This window comes from Engystomops pustulosus, chromosome 3, assembly GCF_040894005.1.
Source record: "Engystomops pustulosus chromosome 3, aEngPut4.maternal, whole genome shotgun sequence".
NCBI lineage: Eukaryota > Metazoa > Chordata > Amphibia > Anura > Leptodactylidae > Engystomops > Engystomops pustulosus.
Window position 1 is genome coordinate 216,295,974 of NC_092413.1, and position 18,380 is coordinate 216,314,353.

General features: G+C 43.9%; 1 protein-coding gene across 2 annotated transcripts in view; it reads right to left on the minus strand.

The window, feature by feature from the left end:
- Positions 1–7,942: 7,942 nt before the first annotated feature.
- The window catches only part of BLK (BLK proto-oncogene, Src family tyrosine kinase), a 49,856-nt gene continuing 39,418 nt past the window's right edge, over positions 7,943–18,380 (minus strand). For both annotated transcript variants that reach the window (XM_072143811.1, XM_072143812.1), the window contains 4 exons: positions 17,489–17,565; positions 14,773–14,923; positions 11,168–11,299; positions 7,943–9,952 (listed from right to left, as the gene is read on the minus strand). In XM_072143811.1, coding sequence (XP_071999912.1) covers positions 9,744–9,952; positions 11,168–11,299; positions 14,773–14,923; positions 17,489–17,565 — 569 coding nt within the window. In that variant the 3' untranslated portion in view covers positions 7,943–9,743. The remainder of the gene's footprint in view (positions 9,953–11,167; positions 11,300–14,772; positions 14,924–17,488; positions 17,566–18,380) is intronic.

Sequence of the window (18,380 nt, forward strand, 5' to 3'; positions counted from 1 at the left end):
CTATCCCATATGTACAAGAATATAACTACTATAATACTGCCCCCTATGTACAAGAATATAATTACTATAATACTGCCCCCTATGTACAAGAATATAACTACTATAATACTGCCCCTATGTACAGGAATATAACTACTATAATACTGCCCCTATGTACAGGAATATAACTACTATAATACTGCCCCCTATGTACAAGAATATAACTACTATAATACTGCCCCTATGTACAGGAATATAACTACTATAATACTGCCCCCTATGTACAAGAATATAACTACTATAATACTGCCCCCTATGTACAAGAATATAACTACTATAATACTGCCTCCTATGTACAAGAATATAACTGCTATAATGCTGCTCCCTGTGGGATAGTACATAGTTCTGTAATGACATTATATCCTCTCAGGTTGTAAGATGTCACTTAGTTATGGAGATAATTATTTGCTGGTGATTGTAGGATGTCACATCATTAGGTGCAGCTATTACAGTCCACACAGCCTTCAGCCGTTGCTTATAGAGTGACAGTAAGAGCTGTATTTTAGCCATTTAGATAACCTCCCTGCAGACAGCCCATTAACAAGAGAGAATAACAGCCGCTCTCCAGATAGAGAGGAGAAAAATCAATGCTGATCCTGGTGCTGAGAGAGTGCGTGGCCTGGTACAGACAGGAGCCATGGACTCTGCCGAGCAAATTCCATCTCAGTGTAATGTAGGAAATATTAACAGCCGGAATATGTCCATGGCAAACAACAGAGATAGGTCCTACACTGCATGTAGACCAGAAGATCTGGGAACATATCTGGACTTATATGGAGTCAAGATACAGTACAGACATCAGTAGATTGGTGGACACATCTAACCTTACATGGTGCAGAGATCAGTAGATTGGTGGACATATCTAACCTTACATGGTGTAGAGATCAATAGATTGGTGGACACATCTAACCTTACATGGTACAGAGATCAGTACATTGGTGGACACATCTAACCTTACATGGTGCAGAGACCAGTAGATTGGTGGACACATCTAACCTTACATGGTGCAGAGATCAGTAGATTGGTGGACACATCTAACCTTACATGGTGCAGAGACCAGTAGATTGGTGGACACATCTAACCTTACATGGTGCAGAGATCAGTAGATTGGTGGACACATCTAACCTTACATGGTGCAGAGATCAGTAGATTGGTGGACACATCTAACCTTACATGGTGCAGAGATCAATAGATTGGTGGACACATCTAACCTTACATGGTGCAGAGACCAGTAGATTGGTGGACACATCTAACCTTACATGGTGCAGACATCAGTAGATTGGTGGACACATCTAACCTTACATGGTGCAGAGATCAGTAGATTGGTGGACACATCTAACCTTACATGGTGCAGAGATCAATAGATTGGTGGACACATCTAACCTTACATGGTGCAGAGATCAGTAGATTGGTGGACACATCTAACCTTACATGGTGCAGAGATCAATAGATTGGTGGACACATCTAACCTTACATGGTACAGAGACCAGTAGATTGGTGGACACATCTAACCTTACATGGTGCAGAGACCAGTAGATTGGTGGACACATCTAACCTTACATGGTGCAGAGATCAGTAGATTGGTGGACACATCTAACCTTACATGGTGCAGACATCAGTAGATTGGTGGACACCTCTAACCTTACATGGTGCAGACATCAGTAGATTGGTGGACACATCTAACCTTACATGGTGCAGACATCAGTAGATTGGTGGACACCTCTAACCTTACATGGTGCAGAGATTAATAGATTGGTGGACACATCTAACCTTACATGGTGCAGAGATCAGTAGATTGGTGGACACATCTAACCTTACATGGTGCAGAGATCAATAGATTGGTGGACACATCTAACCTTACATGGTGCAGAGATCAGTAGATTGGTGGACACATCTAACCTTACATGGTGCAGACATCAGTAGATTGGTGGACACCTCTAACCTTACATGGTGCAGAGATTAATAGATTGGTGGACACATCTAACCTTACATGATACAGAGATTAATAGATTGGTGGACACATCTAACCTTACATGATACAGAGACCAGTAGATTGGTGGACACATCTAACCTTACATGGTGTAGAGATTAATAGATTGGTGGACACATCTAACCTTACATGATACAGAGACCAGTAGATTGGTGGACACATCTAACCTTACATGGTGCAGAGATCAGTAGATTGGTGGACACATCTAACCTTACATGGTGCAGACATCAGTAGATTGGTGGACACCTCTAACCTTACATGGTGCAGAGATTAATAGATTGGTGGACACATCTAACCTTACATGATACAGAGATTAATAGATTGGTGGACACATCTAACCTTACATGATACAGAGACCAGTAGATTGGTGGACACATCTAACCTTACATGGTGTAGAGATTAATAGATTGGTGGACACATCTAACCTTACATGATACAGAGACCAGTAGATTGGTGGACACATCTAACCTTACATGGTGTAGAGATCAATAGATTGGTGGACACATCTAACCTTACATGGTGCAGAGATCAGTAGATTGGTGGACACATCTAACCTTACATGGTGCAGAGATCAGTAGATTGGTGGACACATCTAACCTTACATGGTACAGACATCAATAGATTGGTGGACACATCTAACCTTACATGGTGCAGAGATCAGTAGATTGGTGGACACATCTAACCTTACATGGTGCAGAGATCAGTAGATTGGTGGACACATCTAACCTTACATGGTGCAGAGATCAATAGACTGGTGGACACATCTAATCTTACATGGTACAGAGATCAATAGATTGGTGGACACATCTTATATTACATGGTACAGAGATCAGTAGATTGGTGGACACATCTAGCCTTACATGGTGTAGAGATCAGTAGATTGGTGGACACATCTAACCCCTCATGGTGCAGAGATCAATAGATTGGTGGACACATCTAACCTTACATGGTGCAGAGATCAGTAGATTGGTGGACACATCTAACCTTACATGGTGCAGAGATCAGTAGATTGGTGGACACATCTAACCTTACATGGTGCAGAGATCAATAGATTGGTGGACACATCTAACCTTACATGGTGCAGAGATTCCCATCTCAGAGGACACAGTAGGCACGTAAGACGGGAAGCTGTCTATGAGGAGTAATACGGCTCATTTATGGCTAATGGGGGTATCACTGTGACTAATAGCTACTGGGGGTATCACTGTGACTTATGGCTACTGGGGGCATCACTGTGACTAATGGCTACTGTAGGTCATCTCTGTGACTAACGGCTACTGGCGGCATTATTGTCGTTACTGGGGACAGGCACTGTGACTAATGGCTACTGGGGGCTGCTGGTGTGACTATTGGCTACTGTGGATGGCTTTGACTGATGGCTTCTTTATGGGGGCATCACTGTGACTAATGGCTACTGGGGGCATCACTGTGACTAGTGGCTACTGTGGGGCATCACTGTGACTAATGGCTACTGGGGGTCATCACTGTGTCTAACGTCTATTGGGGGCCTTATTGTCCTTACTGGGGACAGGCACTGTGACTAATGGCTACTGGGGGCTGCTGGTGTGACTATTAGCTACTGTCGATGGCTTTGACTATTGGCTTCTTTGTGGTTGCACTGTGACTAGATTACCTACTGTCGGTGGGTGTTTTGACTATATATATACAAAACATACATTATTTTAAAAATGTATGCTTGAATATTTTGTCTGCTGTGCGGGGCCACTATTACCATATTGGCTGCTGTGCGGGGCCACTGTTACTATATTGGCTGCTGTGCGGGGCCACTGTTACTATATTGGCTGCTGTGCGGGGCCACTGTTACTATATTGGCTGCTGTGCGGGGCCACTGTTACTATATTGGCTGCTGTGCGGGGCCACTGTTACTATATTGGCTGCTGTGCGGGGCCACTGTTACTATATTGGCTGCTGTGCGGGGCCACTGTTACTATATTGGCTGCTGTGCGGGGCCACTGTTACCATATTGGCTGCTGTGCGGGGCCACTGTTACTATATTGGCCGCTGTGTGGGGCCACTGCCACCAAGTGGCTGAAATAGGGAATTACTTGTGCAATGTTATCTATTTGTAACCTATAAGGATTAATTCTGACAGACCAAAACCAGAAATATTGGGTCGGCCTACAGCTCTGGGTATTTGAGTCCTGTCTTTTGACTTAGTCTCTTATATGAGTTTTTTAGTGAGATAACTGAGCTACCACAGAGATTGCTCAGGTGCTGCTGATGCAGCAGAGCCCACCTGGCTCCATATCAGATTGTGCCCAGTGAAGTGGACCACTGGTTAATGCTGATGTTCCTGCAAGCCAACGGCCAATTCTTCAGTCCTGCTAGACCCAGAGTGAGGAGTTATCGCCAGCCTGCTGTGTCCCTGGCCTGTGGCTACTGTCACCTACCTTCCACATAACATCTGCTGGTGAATTAGACCCACACTGAAAGTGCCCCACGGGAATACCTTCTATACAGGCGGCTCCCCCTCTTCTTTTTTCTGACCTGCCAGCCCTGATGAGATCTACAACAGGACTCTAGGCTTCCGTGACACCTGCAGCCTAGCCACCATCATAGCCAGCCACTCCGGGTTCAATTTCCTGCTGCCCCTGGTTGCTGTCAACCTCGGTGGGGAGGATGCAGATCCATTGGCCCAGATCTACTAAAGGATGTGCGCCAGTTTTCTGTCTGCACTTTCTTTTATGTGCAATCCGCACATGTATGTAAGAAGTGTCCGCACCACACGCAACCCGGCGTGGCACAAATTTCTGCACATAAATGGGTGATCCGGTGCACATTCAGACCATCTACCATCTATTTTATGGCCACTATGTAACTATTTCTGATGGAAACATCAGGTGGTGGTGATGATGATGATGTTGAGTTTTGTAGCACCACTAGGAGGTGCTGGTGTTGCACCCATGACATGACAGGTAACTGTTGGTAGCTGCACAGGGAGCCTGATATTCCACATATAGGATTACAGCGCCATCTAGTGCACAACATAGAATTATTCACATAAATTCTATAGATTCAGGGATAATTTACTGGAGGTGACAGATGTGTAATAATACAGTCACTATACTCCGCAGGCGGGAACTGATCACATCCAAATCATATCACCATCCTATGGTTCTCCCAATATCCAATACTGGATAATAATTTGGATTGTTTGGTTTGCTATTACCCTGCATAGTTATAGAAGAAAAAAGCCCCATATAAATGTGAGCCAGCTCCTGACACAGATATATACAGGAGCCATTGGAGGACCCTACAAAGGTCCACTAGAAATCCTTTGGCAATTTTAGTCCTAATACATTTCCAGGTCATAAATCTGACCCAAATATTCCTCTGTATAACCCAGGACAATCCACAAAACCCGATCAATGCAATCCATACCCACAAGAACCGGAACATCGATGAGCTCCCTATGTGGTTTATTTAGACAGTATATGGGTGGGCACCCAAGTGGTTTAATTACTCACCAGATCCTTTTCAATCTCAGATCCCCAGGATCAAGGTAAATCCATGACCCCCGAACCCACCAACCAGGGAATGCCCACTGCCCGTATGGTTTACACAAACTCTAAGTCTTTTTGGTTTAGAACCTGAAAAATTTTAACAATTGCAACCCCTAAAAAGTCCTCCTATCCTGGAAACTATTATAGAACCGGAAGCTTAATAGGGTCCATTCACAAATAATAAATGGAGTGTTACTGCCCCCATATGGTACACGGAGGAACAATAAAACTGGAATTTTGTTGTGATATTTTTTGGATGAGAGAGACATTTATAGATTTATATTTCTGCCATATTCCGGTCACCAGTAATTATATTATGGATGTAAAATGATACATGGATGGTTACAGAGGATGTATGTGGAGGTGACAGATCATGGGGATATCATCTGATGGTCTCAGCAGTAATCAGGGGTAGAATAAGACCACCATGGGTCCTGGGCTGTATGAATATTATAGCTCCTACAATCTGGGATCACTTCCTACATCTGATACTAGAATAACTTTCTTGGGGAATGGAGGATGAGTCCCTTCTGCTGCTTTCAGTCTGTAGTTTCAGGACCTGTGGAGGACCTTGAAATGTCTCTTGTGTACAAGTGTATTCAGAGCAGGAACAGACTTACAAGGATTTAAATAAAAGAGCCCAGAGAGACACATAAAGAGACTATAGGTGAACTTGAAGCTTAAAAAATATCATCTGTTGTTGTTTGAACCAAAGTAGACTTACTTGGAAACAACCAAAGAGAACAAACCACTAAGCTTCTGGGAGAATGTCCTATGGACACTAAAATCAAAATTTCTGCCAAGGCACATCAGCTCCATGGTCACAGATGGAAAATGAAGCAAATCTAGAAAAGACACTGTTCCTACTGTGACACATGGAAGAGGCTGCTATGTTCTGGGGCTTTGCTGCATCTAGCACAGGGGTCGTGTATCTGTGCCGGATATAATGACATCAGGGAGGTCAACCATAACCTTACAGTTCCTTTTATTCCAGAACACGACAATGGAAACAACAGCAAATACCGATCCAACGGGTCCAGGGCTGCTGGTTGGATGGTGTTCGGCAGAGATTGCCCGGTGTAAGTAGCTTCAGGCTGGAGGTGATTGGCTGCTTCAGCAGTGGGTTATGCAGACTCCTGAAGGTAGAGACCTGCAAATGCCTCAGTTGTAGGCCGTGTATCTGGGCCTCGTACACATCTACTTTCTATTAACTCCTTAAAGGGAACCTGTCACCAGGAGACCCATTTTTAGCACTCCCCCAGTCCCCACAGAGCATAGTACATACACTGCCAAAGTGTTTTTGTATAAAAAATAGGTTTTACAGAAAAAAAGATATGTTATATTGTACCTTTCATTAGCATCTGCTGTGTGGCTAGACACTCATCCCCTGGGAGTGGCTGGAAAGAAGCAGTTTCCCCCCCCCCCACCCTTGGGAAACTGCTCCTCCCTGTGTCCTTTTCAAATATATGAAAACACCCATCGCTGGGCTTAGCGACGCCCCCTGCTCCTCTACAGCCAATCCCGAGTGTGGGAGTTCTTCATATATTTGAAAAGGACACATGGAGGAGTGGTTTCCCAAGGGTGGGTGGGAAACTGCTCCTTTCCAGCCCCTCCCAGGGGACGAGTGCCTAGCAGATGCTAATGAAAGGTAAATTATAACATAGGGTTTTTTTTTTGTAAAACCGATTTTTTATACAAAAACACTTTGGCAGAGTATGTACTATGCTCTGTGGGGACTGGGGACTTCTTATGTGATATAAAATGGTGTAAAAGTCGCGTTTCGGACATTTGGGCGCCATTTTCCGTTATGGGGGTCATTGTTTAAATATATTTTGATAGATTGGGCATTTTGGGACGCGGCGATGTCTGGTGTGGCTGTGACTTTTACTGTTTATTACGTTTTATATCAGTTCAAGGGAAAGGGGGGTGGTTTGAACTTTTAGGTTTTTTCCTTTTTTTTTGTATTATTTTAAAACTTTTTTTAAAACTTTTTTTTTTTTTACTATTTTTTTTTTTGGACACTAACACATTAACCCTAGATGGTCTGATCGTTCCTACCATATACTATAATACTACTATATTGCAATATATGACATTTTTGCACAGTATACATTACAATGGGTCACTGGCTCATTGTAGCGAAACTGCAGAAACCAGACCCGAGCCGGTCATGGCAATGAATGGCCGCCCCCTGATGACATTCGGAGGAGCGACAATCGGATCCAAGATGGTGGCGCCAGTTATTATCTGTGATTGGTGCAAGCAATATGCGACAAACCCCCCCTGTGTATGAAGAGGAAGGCGAATGTAGAGAAACAAAGAATGGGAGACAAGCACACTGTAGGATAAGAGACACTCTTTTCTATGTTTTTATGATATTTATTTCCATTTAGTTATATTACAATAATTTTTGGTTAAAAAAATGTAATTTAATTTTACAAACTTCTTCATTTGAAATATTCTGACTTTCCGAATACTAGTAAGAACCCCGGACAGATATCTGTGGTATCACTGCTTGTCCTGGAGACTGGGAACTCCAATGGTTTGTAACTCTAGAGCTGCACATACAGGACATTACTTATCATGAGTTATGCTCCAGAGCTGCACTCACTATTCTTAAAATGCTGGGGAATGGCAGAATTTTTATCACAGCTCTGGAGTATTAAATATGTACAGTAAATGTTTAAGAATTGACCTATGTCTACATGTATCCAAAGAAGTATGTGGCGATATCGAATTATGTTTATTTTGGGTTCCACCCTCGGTGCCTGCACTAAGGGGTAAACACAAAGTCGAAAACACAATGGGGCACATTTACTTACCCAGTCCTGTTGCGATCCAACGGCGCGTTCTCCGATGCTGATTCGGGTCTTCCGGCGATTTACTAAGGTCGTGCGCCCGATATCCAGCAGGTTTCGCTGCTGCGCCGAGGTCCGCCGGAGTTCACCATCCTATTCCTGGTGCATGTAAGTGCGTGTCAAGTGACACATTTTTTTTCTTTAAATATTGCAGTTTTTCCAAATCCGTCGGGTTTTCCAACGGCCACGCCCCCAATTTCCATCGCATGCAACCCAGCGCTGATGCAACACAATCCGATCGTGTGCGCCAAAAACCCGGGGCAATTCGGCGCAAACCGGTAATTTTCGAGAAATCCGACGAAAATGAGCGATTCTGGCCCTTAGTAAATGAGCCCCATTGTACTAAAATTGTACTAAAAATGTAATAACTTTTACATTACACTAATAATAGACAAAAATAATAAAGAACTCTACAACACAAATGTTTGGAAATGCGATTTCTTATCTGACAATCCAATTCTGTAGGAGAAACCAGTAAGAAGACTATAAAGATCAGAGACACCATAGAAATAAGGGCTCCGGAGAGGTTACAGAGGACCTAAACTAGTCCATGTCTCCTGGACATTCAATGTCATGGCTGCTCCAATGGAGGTCCAACACTAGACATTCTTCACAAAAATGTGTCGGCATCGATACTTTTTGGACCTTGGAACTTGACAATTCCACCTTGTAAGTCTTTTAATCACTTCTTGACAAATACCATAGAGACGGAGACTAAATAAATGAAGGTCCAGGTCCTCATGGAAGTCATGGACATTGACAGTTTCTGGACACTTGGAACTTGTCTGTTCCCTCTTGGTACTTCTTTTTTTTTCATTTCTTCACAACTTTTCCACATGTTGATTGTTGCCGGCCATGACAAGAACCAACCTGGTGTCCATAAAAATAACATGTAATCAGTCAATGAGTCAACAATTAAGAAATTGAAAGTAAAAAGTGGTCCATGAACCATAAACACGAGCGATTTCACGTCTGACAATCCAGTTGAATCAGAGAAACCAACAACAAAAACTATGGAGATCGTAGACATCATAGAACCAAAGCCTCGATATACACAAGGTCCATGACATTCTTCATGGGAGTCCTTGGAAAGTTTTGGACCCCTGACACTGGTCAATATCTGACATGACCACGATCAACCATACTGGACAATCCATGAATAGTTCAAACATATCCAACTGGTGACCATTGGGTGGAAGAAGTCTTCTCCGATAAACTTTTGGTCAGTTCTATGAAATATTCTGTAACATTTTTAGGGGCATAAGTGCGGGTATTTCTTATCTTCTCTCCTGGATCACATGACCTGGTCTCCATGGAAAGTGATCTGTAAAGTCATTGTAAGGGTTCATCCTCGTACTGTTTCTCAGTGGCCGTACCAAAATCTTCTAGAACAGACTGTAGGTAATCAAACGTTGGCCTTTCCTCTGGCTTCTCCCTCCAGCATCTCAACATGACGCTGTACATCTCTGGAGTGCAGTTTTCAGGACAAGGCATGCGATAGCCTTCTTCTAGGAGCTGGATCACATCTGGGTTTGTCATACCTGAAGGACAAGACATAAAACATACCGTCATCATCATCATCATTAATGCTAATTACACAATGGATGGAATTAGTAATACATATGCATTATATGGCTGTAATCTGTAGGGTAGGGTTTGTGACTGTGAGGCTAACCCTGCCCAATGGCACCATGTAATGTCTTCTACAGGACTCTAACTCTACATCATGGTACACATTGCGGCAGATGTACTTACCCGGTCTTGTCACGATCCCCCGGTGCGTTGTCCGACGAGGATTCGGGTCCGGTGCAATTCACTTAGCTTGTGCGTCCAAGTTCCTGCATCCGTCTCTTCTGCGCCGAGGTTCGCCGGAGTTCACCTTCTTCTTCCCGGTACATGTGAGTGCTTGATCTTGCGACACAATTCTAAATGTTAAATCCTGCGTGTTGTCCAAATCCGTCGGGTTGTCCGATGGCCCGCCCCCCTGATTTGGCGCCGATGTGCCAAAATCCGTTCGTGTGTGCCAAAATCCCGGGGCAATTCGCCACAAAACGGAAATCGTTGGGAACCATACGAAAATGCGTCCGACGGACCGTTAGTAAATGAGCCCCAACGGGTGCCATGGCCAACCGATGCCATGTTATAGAGGTATTCTACCTGGAAGTATAGAGCACAATGTCTCATAAAGAGGCTTAATAGTTTTTTTAATAGTTCTGATACATTGTCATATGGAAGTACCACCCCTTATATTTCATTGGCTCATTTGGTCCATCAACCATTGTGTCCCTTTCCCTCCTGGACCATTGATATGCAAAGTATGAGGAAGGAGGACGCAGTGACAAGAAAAAAACTGAAAACTGTGTTTTGAGAAGATTTGGATCTCCAATTTACCACTCCCTTGACAGCCCCATTAGGTACCTTCTGGAGGCCCACCATCAATGCATACAGAACTCATACTGACTTCTAATTACATTTAGTATTATTATTGACACATTTATCATCATGGCAAAGTTCTAAGATGTAAAAAAGTTTAGGATTCAATACATTTGAATAGGTTAAAATTAACCCAAAATGGTCACCAGCAAGGGAGGAGCTCCATATCTATTTTATATAGGGTTGTACCCATGCTGTACCCGAGGAGCCCCAAACCAAGGCAGAACATGAGCCCACTGGAGGTTCTTCTGAGGCTCACCCAACCTCAGCTCAGTAGACCCCTCCAAGACGACTCTTGAGTATTTGTCCATGTGGTATATTACCTGGGTATGGGACTCGACCATATGTCACAATTTCGGTGAGAAGAATTCCAAAAGACCAGACGTCGGACTTGATGCTGAAGACTCCGAAGTTAATGGCCTCGGGAGCGGTCCACTTGATGGGAAACTTTGTACCTGAAATTGGTAATAAAAGAAATTTTTACAATAATTTTGTACTTTTTTTTTGTAAAGGCTTCACAGAATTGTCCAGGAATTGGCGTTGGATCTCATATTCTTGAACATGTCTCAGCAGTAAGTAATTGGCTCCATTCTCCCTACAGCTACCACAGACGTTTCCAGTCCGATTTTGGGCACTAACAAGTCAGACATTGCTGGGCTATCCTGTAACTGGCTGCAGCGTTATCATTTGTATGGGGCACGTCAGGAGACACGTAGGTCATGGTGCTGCAATAATTGTATGGCCATTGTTTTCCCGGACCAGGATTCCAGTATATATGTGGAAGTCCCGATATGTTTTTTACGAGTTTTACAATGCATTAATTATTAGGATTATGTTTGGTACAGGGTCCCAAAAACTGGTTCTTGTGATCAGCAGTCACGGCCGCCATCATGGGGGGGGGGTAGTGGTCATGGGGCCCCACTGTTTTGCAATTAATGGTGGGCCAAGATGAGTCACCGAGCCTACAACCACACCCCCTCTGAGGGGACATGCTGAGGGGGCATGTGCTGGGGCTATGTAAATACTAAGAGGGCATGTGTTGGGGCTATCTATATACTGAGGGGCATGTGCTGGGGCTATCTATATACTGACTGAGGGGCATGTGCTGGGGCTATCTATATACTGATTGAGGGGCATGTGCTGGGGCTATCTATTTACTGATTGAGGGGCATGTGCTGGGGTATCTATATCCTGAAGGGACATGTGCTGGGGCTATCTATATACTGAGGGGCATGTGCTGGAGCTATCTATATAGTGATTGAGGGGCATGTGCTGAGGCTATCTATCTATAAACTGAGGGGCATGTGCTGGGGCTATCTATATACTGATTGAGGGGCATGTGCTGGGGCTATCTATATACTGATTGAGGGGCATGTGCTGGGGCTATCTATATACTGACTGAGGGGCATGTGCTGGGGCTATCTATATACTGACTGAGGTGCATGTGCTGGGGCTATCTATATACTGACTGAGGGGCATGTGCTGGGGCTATCTATATACTGACTGAGGGACATGTGCTGGGGCTATCTATATACTGACTGAGGTGCATGTGCTGGGGCTATCTATAAACCGAGGGGCATGTGCTGGGGCTATCTATATACTGACTGAGGGGCATGTGCTGGGGCTATCTATATACTGACTGAGGGGCATGTGCTGGGGCTATCTATATACTGACTGAGGGGCATGTGCTGGGGCTATCTATATATTGACTGAGGGGCATGTGCTGGGGCTATCTATATACTGACTGAGGGGCATGTGCTGGGGCTATCTATAAACTGAGGGGCATGTACTGGGGCTATCTATATACTGACTGAGGGGCATGTGCTAGGGCTATCTATAAACTGAGGTGCATGTGTTGGGGCTATCTATATACGGAGCTGGCATGTTCTGGGGCTATCTATATACTGAGGGGCATGTGCTGGGGCTATCTATCTATATACTGAGGGAATGTCCTGGGGCTATCAATCTATATAGGGGGGGGCATGTGCTGGGGCTATCTATCTATAAACTGCGGGGCATGTGCTGGGGTTATCTATATACTGAGGGACATGTACTGGGGCTATCTATATATTGAGGGAGCAGGTACTGTGCTGGGGCTAGCCAACTACTAAGGGACATGTGCTTGGGCTATCTAAATATGGAGGGGGCATGTGCGAGGCCTATCTGTATACTGAGGGGCATTTGCTGGGTCTTTTTATATACAGGGTACAGGAACATTGGGGGACATTTATCATATCGTGCGCTGCATATTTGCAGCGGGGTACATCAGGAGGTGGAATAGTGGCAGGAGGCTGCGCCGCTTTTATTCTATGCCAGGCAGGGCTTGTCGTAGAGCTCCTGGTTATACGCAGTATCTTTGGCTCCTGTGCCGGCATGCGCAGCAGCTCCATAAAAGCCAGTGGTGACAACGCGAGGATGAGGAGGAGAGTGTTGTGGACACACAAGGAGACGACACTCCTGAGGTTACTGGGGCGGGGAGTAGCCTTAGCTCCCGGTGCTCCGCCAGGCTTCTCCACACCCCAGTAGCCTCTGCAGATAATTTATACATTGCTAAAATAAAGTTTTTAACAAGTCAGGTTCCAGGATTATTGAATTACAGATTTAGGGGTAGGAGGAATCTACCATCACATCTACTTCTGACAGTAGAGTCCTCATGGTAGGTTTCCTTTAAAATTTTCGAGCACTCACTAGAGTGCACCCGGTATTAGATAGTGTATGGATTACATGGACGATATAAAGCAGAACCACCCATCCAATATGAGACCCGAGAGGAATAGACACAATGTAACATGTCGCTCATTGTACATCAGGGTCTCAAAAATATTTTTCCAAAAATTTTCCTGCAGGTTTATAAAACTTCTTATATATTTTTAATAGCCGATTTCTCGCACATCGGTGAATGACGAAATAATTTCCTCCCGGTTCCAGCAAAGTAAAAAATATCTCCCCACTTCGTGATTTCTTCGTGTCCGCAGCCAGACACATGTGAAAGTAGAACTGATCACCAAACCGTCAGTATCAATATGAGAAGGTGAAGCTCCTACTTCTGCTTTCCCCCACGTGATCACAAAGCAAACAAACAAGACCCTTGAAATGTTCTCTGCTGGAAGCTGGAAGGAGATTTGCCATTTATACTGCCCATGTAATGATCAAGAGCTTACAATCTAATGGGGGAGGGGTAACAAAGAAGAATCTATTTTGTTGTAACCCAGTTTTTAAGCTTTAAGAACTGTGGGGAGGACAATCCAGATGATCCATGGTAGAGCATTCAAGAGTTTAGGTGCAGCATGAGAGAAGTCTCAGAATGTGAAATTGTGATCAGGGACTCTGGGTAATATTTAAAGGGCATTTCAAGATATTAATCACCTCTGCATAGTATAAGTAATCAATATCAGATCCTATATGTTATACTCTCACTGATCAGCTGGAAATTCATGCAGTACAATTCCATCGTCTATGTAATACCAGTTGATTCATAAAGTTGAGCTGTGGTAACGCAAGTCACCCAGTACAAAGAAAAGGAGCTATAATAATAACTCAAGAGGCAACTAGAATCCATAGATCATGGGGGTCTCAAGTCTGGGTTTCCCACTGATCTGAAATTATTGGCTCATATTATGGGTGGGTCATAACTAGAAAACCCTTTGACTGTGAATTTTCCATATGATTATATGTGAGACTAACAAGGGTAAAGCATTCCAGGCTTTAGGTGCAGCACAGGAGAAGACTCAGGAAAAGATCAGTGACGGATTGTGATGACGACCCATGGATAAAACTAAAAGTATTATTTGATGATTCCTTTAATTATGTGGTTTTAATATCCAATGTAAGGAAATACCTACCCAGCATGCCCTGGCATTGTTATGTAATTCCGGATAAGCAATTGTCTTATATAATGTAACACCATCCCTTATGCTCGGTCACTCACCCTCTTTGGCTATATATTCGCTATCGATGATTCTGGCCAGTCCAAAATCTCCGATCTTGCAGCAGAGTATATCAGACACCAGGACGTTGGCGGCTCTCAGGTCTCGGTGGATGTAATTCTTCTTCTCGATGTACGCCATGCCCTCAGCCACCTGGAATCAGAGAAGAATTACTGAGAATTCCTTAATATTGGCTATGGATCATTATCCGTACATTATCATTGCATCGATGGGATGTCTGCAATCTACCGGAGCCGGTTTGGCTCCCCATCAAAATCTAGTAATAAACTTTTAGGGTGCAACAGAGTATGTGGCCAATCACTGATCTCCATGGTAAACTGCTGCCATTGAAACAGAAACCAATGTTGGCCACTAGGGAGGTGCAGGACTCTTAAGAGAGGCAGTGCTGACCCAGTCCACACACAGAGGACAGCAAGTCCTATCTTTTGTAGGTGAAGTAATCAGGACCATCACATCCAATCACTGAGTGGTAGTGTGGTAAGCTGGACTCTTATTGTCTCTCTCTTAATATTCAACCAATTAGATTTACAGTTCATAAAAGACCTACACCACCTTACACATGTGGAGATGAATATACCTTGCTGTAGGGGCTACAACATAGATTCTGGGGAACTTTGAATTTTCTTTATAGCTCTCACTGATGCTGAGATATCAGTCCTGGTATCTGACCATTATAATCCTCTCCACTGTCTGAGAGGAGGTCCCGGGATGGAGCATATGTTATGCTAAACTTGTGAAAGAACCCAGTAGAATGGACTTTGGTATTCCCGGCACTCAAAAACTTTTCTGACTTCTTTTTACTCCCCGGCCTCTGCTCCAGCTCCTCCTCTCTGACAGTGGAGAGAATTATAATGGGCAGATACTGGGGCTGATATCCGAGTAACTCTAGAGGTAAGAAAGAAAAGTCAAAGTTATGTTCATCTCCACATGTGTGAGGTGGTGAAAGGTCCTCTTTATGCACCAAACTAATTCTCCCATGGGGGGGGGGGGGGCATATAGGTGCTTATCTAATACATTCTCCTGCCTCCAACTGGGAGCATTTTGAGCTTTCCACAAGTTTTCGACAATGGAAGGCCATCAACACTTGACTCGTAAGGAAGGTTTATGGGGGACCCATCTCTTTTAGGTTTGGACTTTGTTGTGATCGATGGCATCTTCTACAAAAAACAAAGCCATGAGTGTCGTGAGGACCTTCATCTTCAGGTCCTAACATTGTAGAGCCGTTAGTCACCGTTATCTAAGAGGATGTTTTCTTACTCAACATCAAGGCCACAAAAACAGCCGGAGACCAAACTTTTTGACATGTTTTTGACTTCTGTGGTTGTCTGCTCAGTAGACCGTGATGGACACGTGGTCTGGTAAGAGAGGTAGACACAGGATCGGGAGCGCTGATGATACGGATGATATACAGGGGCACATCTGCTCATCACCTGCTCAGGAGATCCATATCTGTTGTGGTTCTTAATCTTTGAGAGGTTTCTACTAAAAGCTCTGACTCAAATTTCACATTGTGGAATGGAAAATAATATGAGCGTCATCTTCCTGCCGCCAAATGTGACCACAAGCTAAATTTATCCCGGGGGTTGTCTATATATAACCACAAGCTTTTTATTATCACATTATATTAGATCTTTGCAGCGTAAAATGTCCGGGCATCCGGCGACTGTTTTGTGGAAACAGAGAATCTCTTATCCTGTGATTTTGTTTGATGTTACATCCATTTGAATGAAGTCAAACTACAATACCAGGCATGACCTGTGAATTAGGGTGGCACCCTTTTTCAATATCGGAAACCCCTTTTTTTTTACTTTTAAGTGAGGTCACGTGACTCCTGACAGAGATTTGGAATAATGACAGAGTTTGGGAGTACATTTGGAAGGGTGGGGGTCCTACACTCAAATAAGGTTTATTATTTTTGGACAATGGGGTATTTAAAAGTAAAAGAATAAATCTTGGATAACCCCATGACAGGCCTTCGGCTGCGCGGCCGCGGCTCCGGGGCCGGAACTACTGTGCATGCGCAGTAGACGGGGGACTCGGACGAGGGAGCGCAGCTACCAGGAACCGCGCGCCGAAGATTATCTGGTAGGCAGAGTAATGTGGCTACTGGGGCGTGGAGTAGCCGCGACTAGTAGCCTCATGTCCGGCTACTCCACGCCACAGTAGCCGCAACAAAAAAATTAGCATATAGCTACAATAAAGTTTTCTAAAAGACACCCAGGACGTGAGGAATTAGCCCAAAAAAGGGCTATCCTCGCGTCCCATCCATCCACCTACCACCCCTTCTACCTTTTGAGGTAGAATCGGGGTGGTATGTGCCCTTTAAGTTGTCAGGGTTATCGTTGATAGATATAAAAGCTGTGCACAGCACACGGAGACAGTGTCAACTTTATTACTTCTGCTCCTTCTCCTCTCTCACAGCATACAGTCACAGCAAGAGAAGTCAGTTATTGCAACAGCATCTTCCTCCTATCCTCTCCTCAATGACCACTATATACTATGTTACCGTAGATGGATTTGGGGGACAGTGAAGGTTTATGAATAATTCCAGAGTTCTTGGAGGCAGAAAAAGAGTGGAAGATAATAATACAAGTCCCCATGTATTTCCATGTTATACTGATACATCATAAATATACCAGTACAGTCAATCAAAACCCAACAAGTTACAGTATAACTGTGGATGATCCTGTCACCTACCTGTGCCGCCATGTCCACCAGCTTCGGAAAGCCCAACTTTGCCCCTTTCTCAGTCTTCAAAAAATCCACCAAACTCCCTGAAATCATACATTTATATATTTCATTATTTTATTTTTGCACAAGTATCAGTAAAGTTGTTTTCTGCTCTCCTAAAAATGTGATAAAAATGATTAAAAAAAAAGTTCAGCCATAGCTCAGAATAGTAAAAACTACACCTCATTCAGCAAAAAACAAGCCCTTACAAAAAAAAAAAAAAAAATGATTTTTCATTCTAAAAAAGTAGCAAAATATAAAAAACTATATACTGGATAGATTGTAATATAAGTTTTATATATTATTTTTATGAGTAGCACAGATACAGAATTTATGTTTTTTTTTCCTATTCTGAGTTTGTGAACCACAACCAGAGGCTGTCTTACTGGGAGCTGTTTGACAGCTGTCTTTCAGTATCTGATCCCTGGAAAGTTGGGTGGTTCATTGACGAGTAGAAATAAGCAGACACAAACTTTAGGTTCAGAGTCCTCTGTTTGTCCTCCCAGGCATGTTGCGTGATGGGCTTCAAAGCAGCCAATATGGCATCTTTACTCCCCTTGCAGCTAGGCATGGCTGTGTTTGGCCAGGTGTATCCACCAGGAGCATATAACTGACTGACTGGATGCTCTGCAGCCCATCAAGCAACATGTGCTGGTTAGGTGGAGCTGCCACACCTAAAGTTCAGGTCTGCTCAGCTCTGTTCACAAGGCAGGGACCTAGCCAGTCAGCTGCTGGGGGCGACATCCAGGAACTAGATAAATAGCTAATCTCATTTTACCCAGGGCTGGTTATACTTTCTTCTGTGACCTGTGGTCCTTCTGTCTGTTTTTGTTTAGCAGGACTTGGAACCTATAACTGG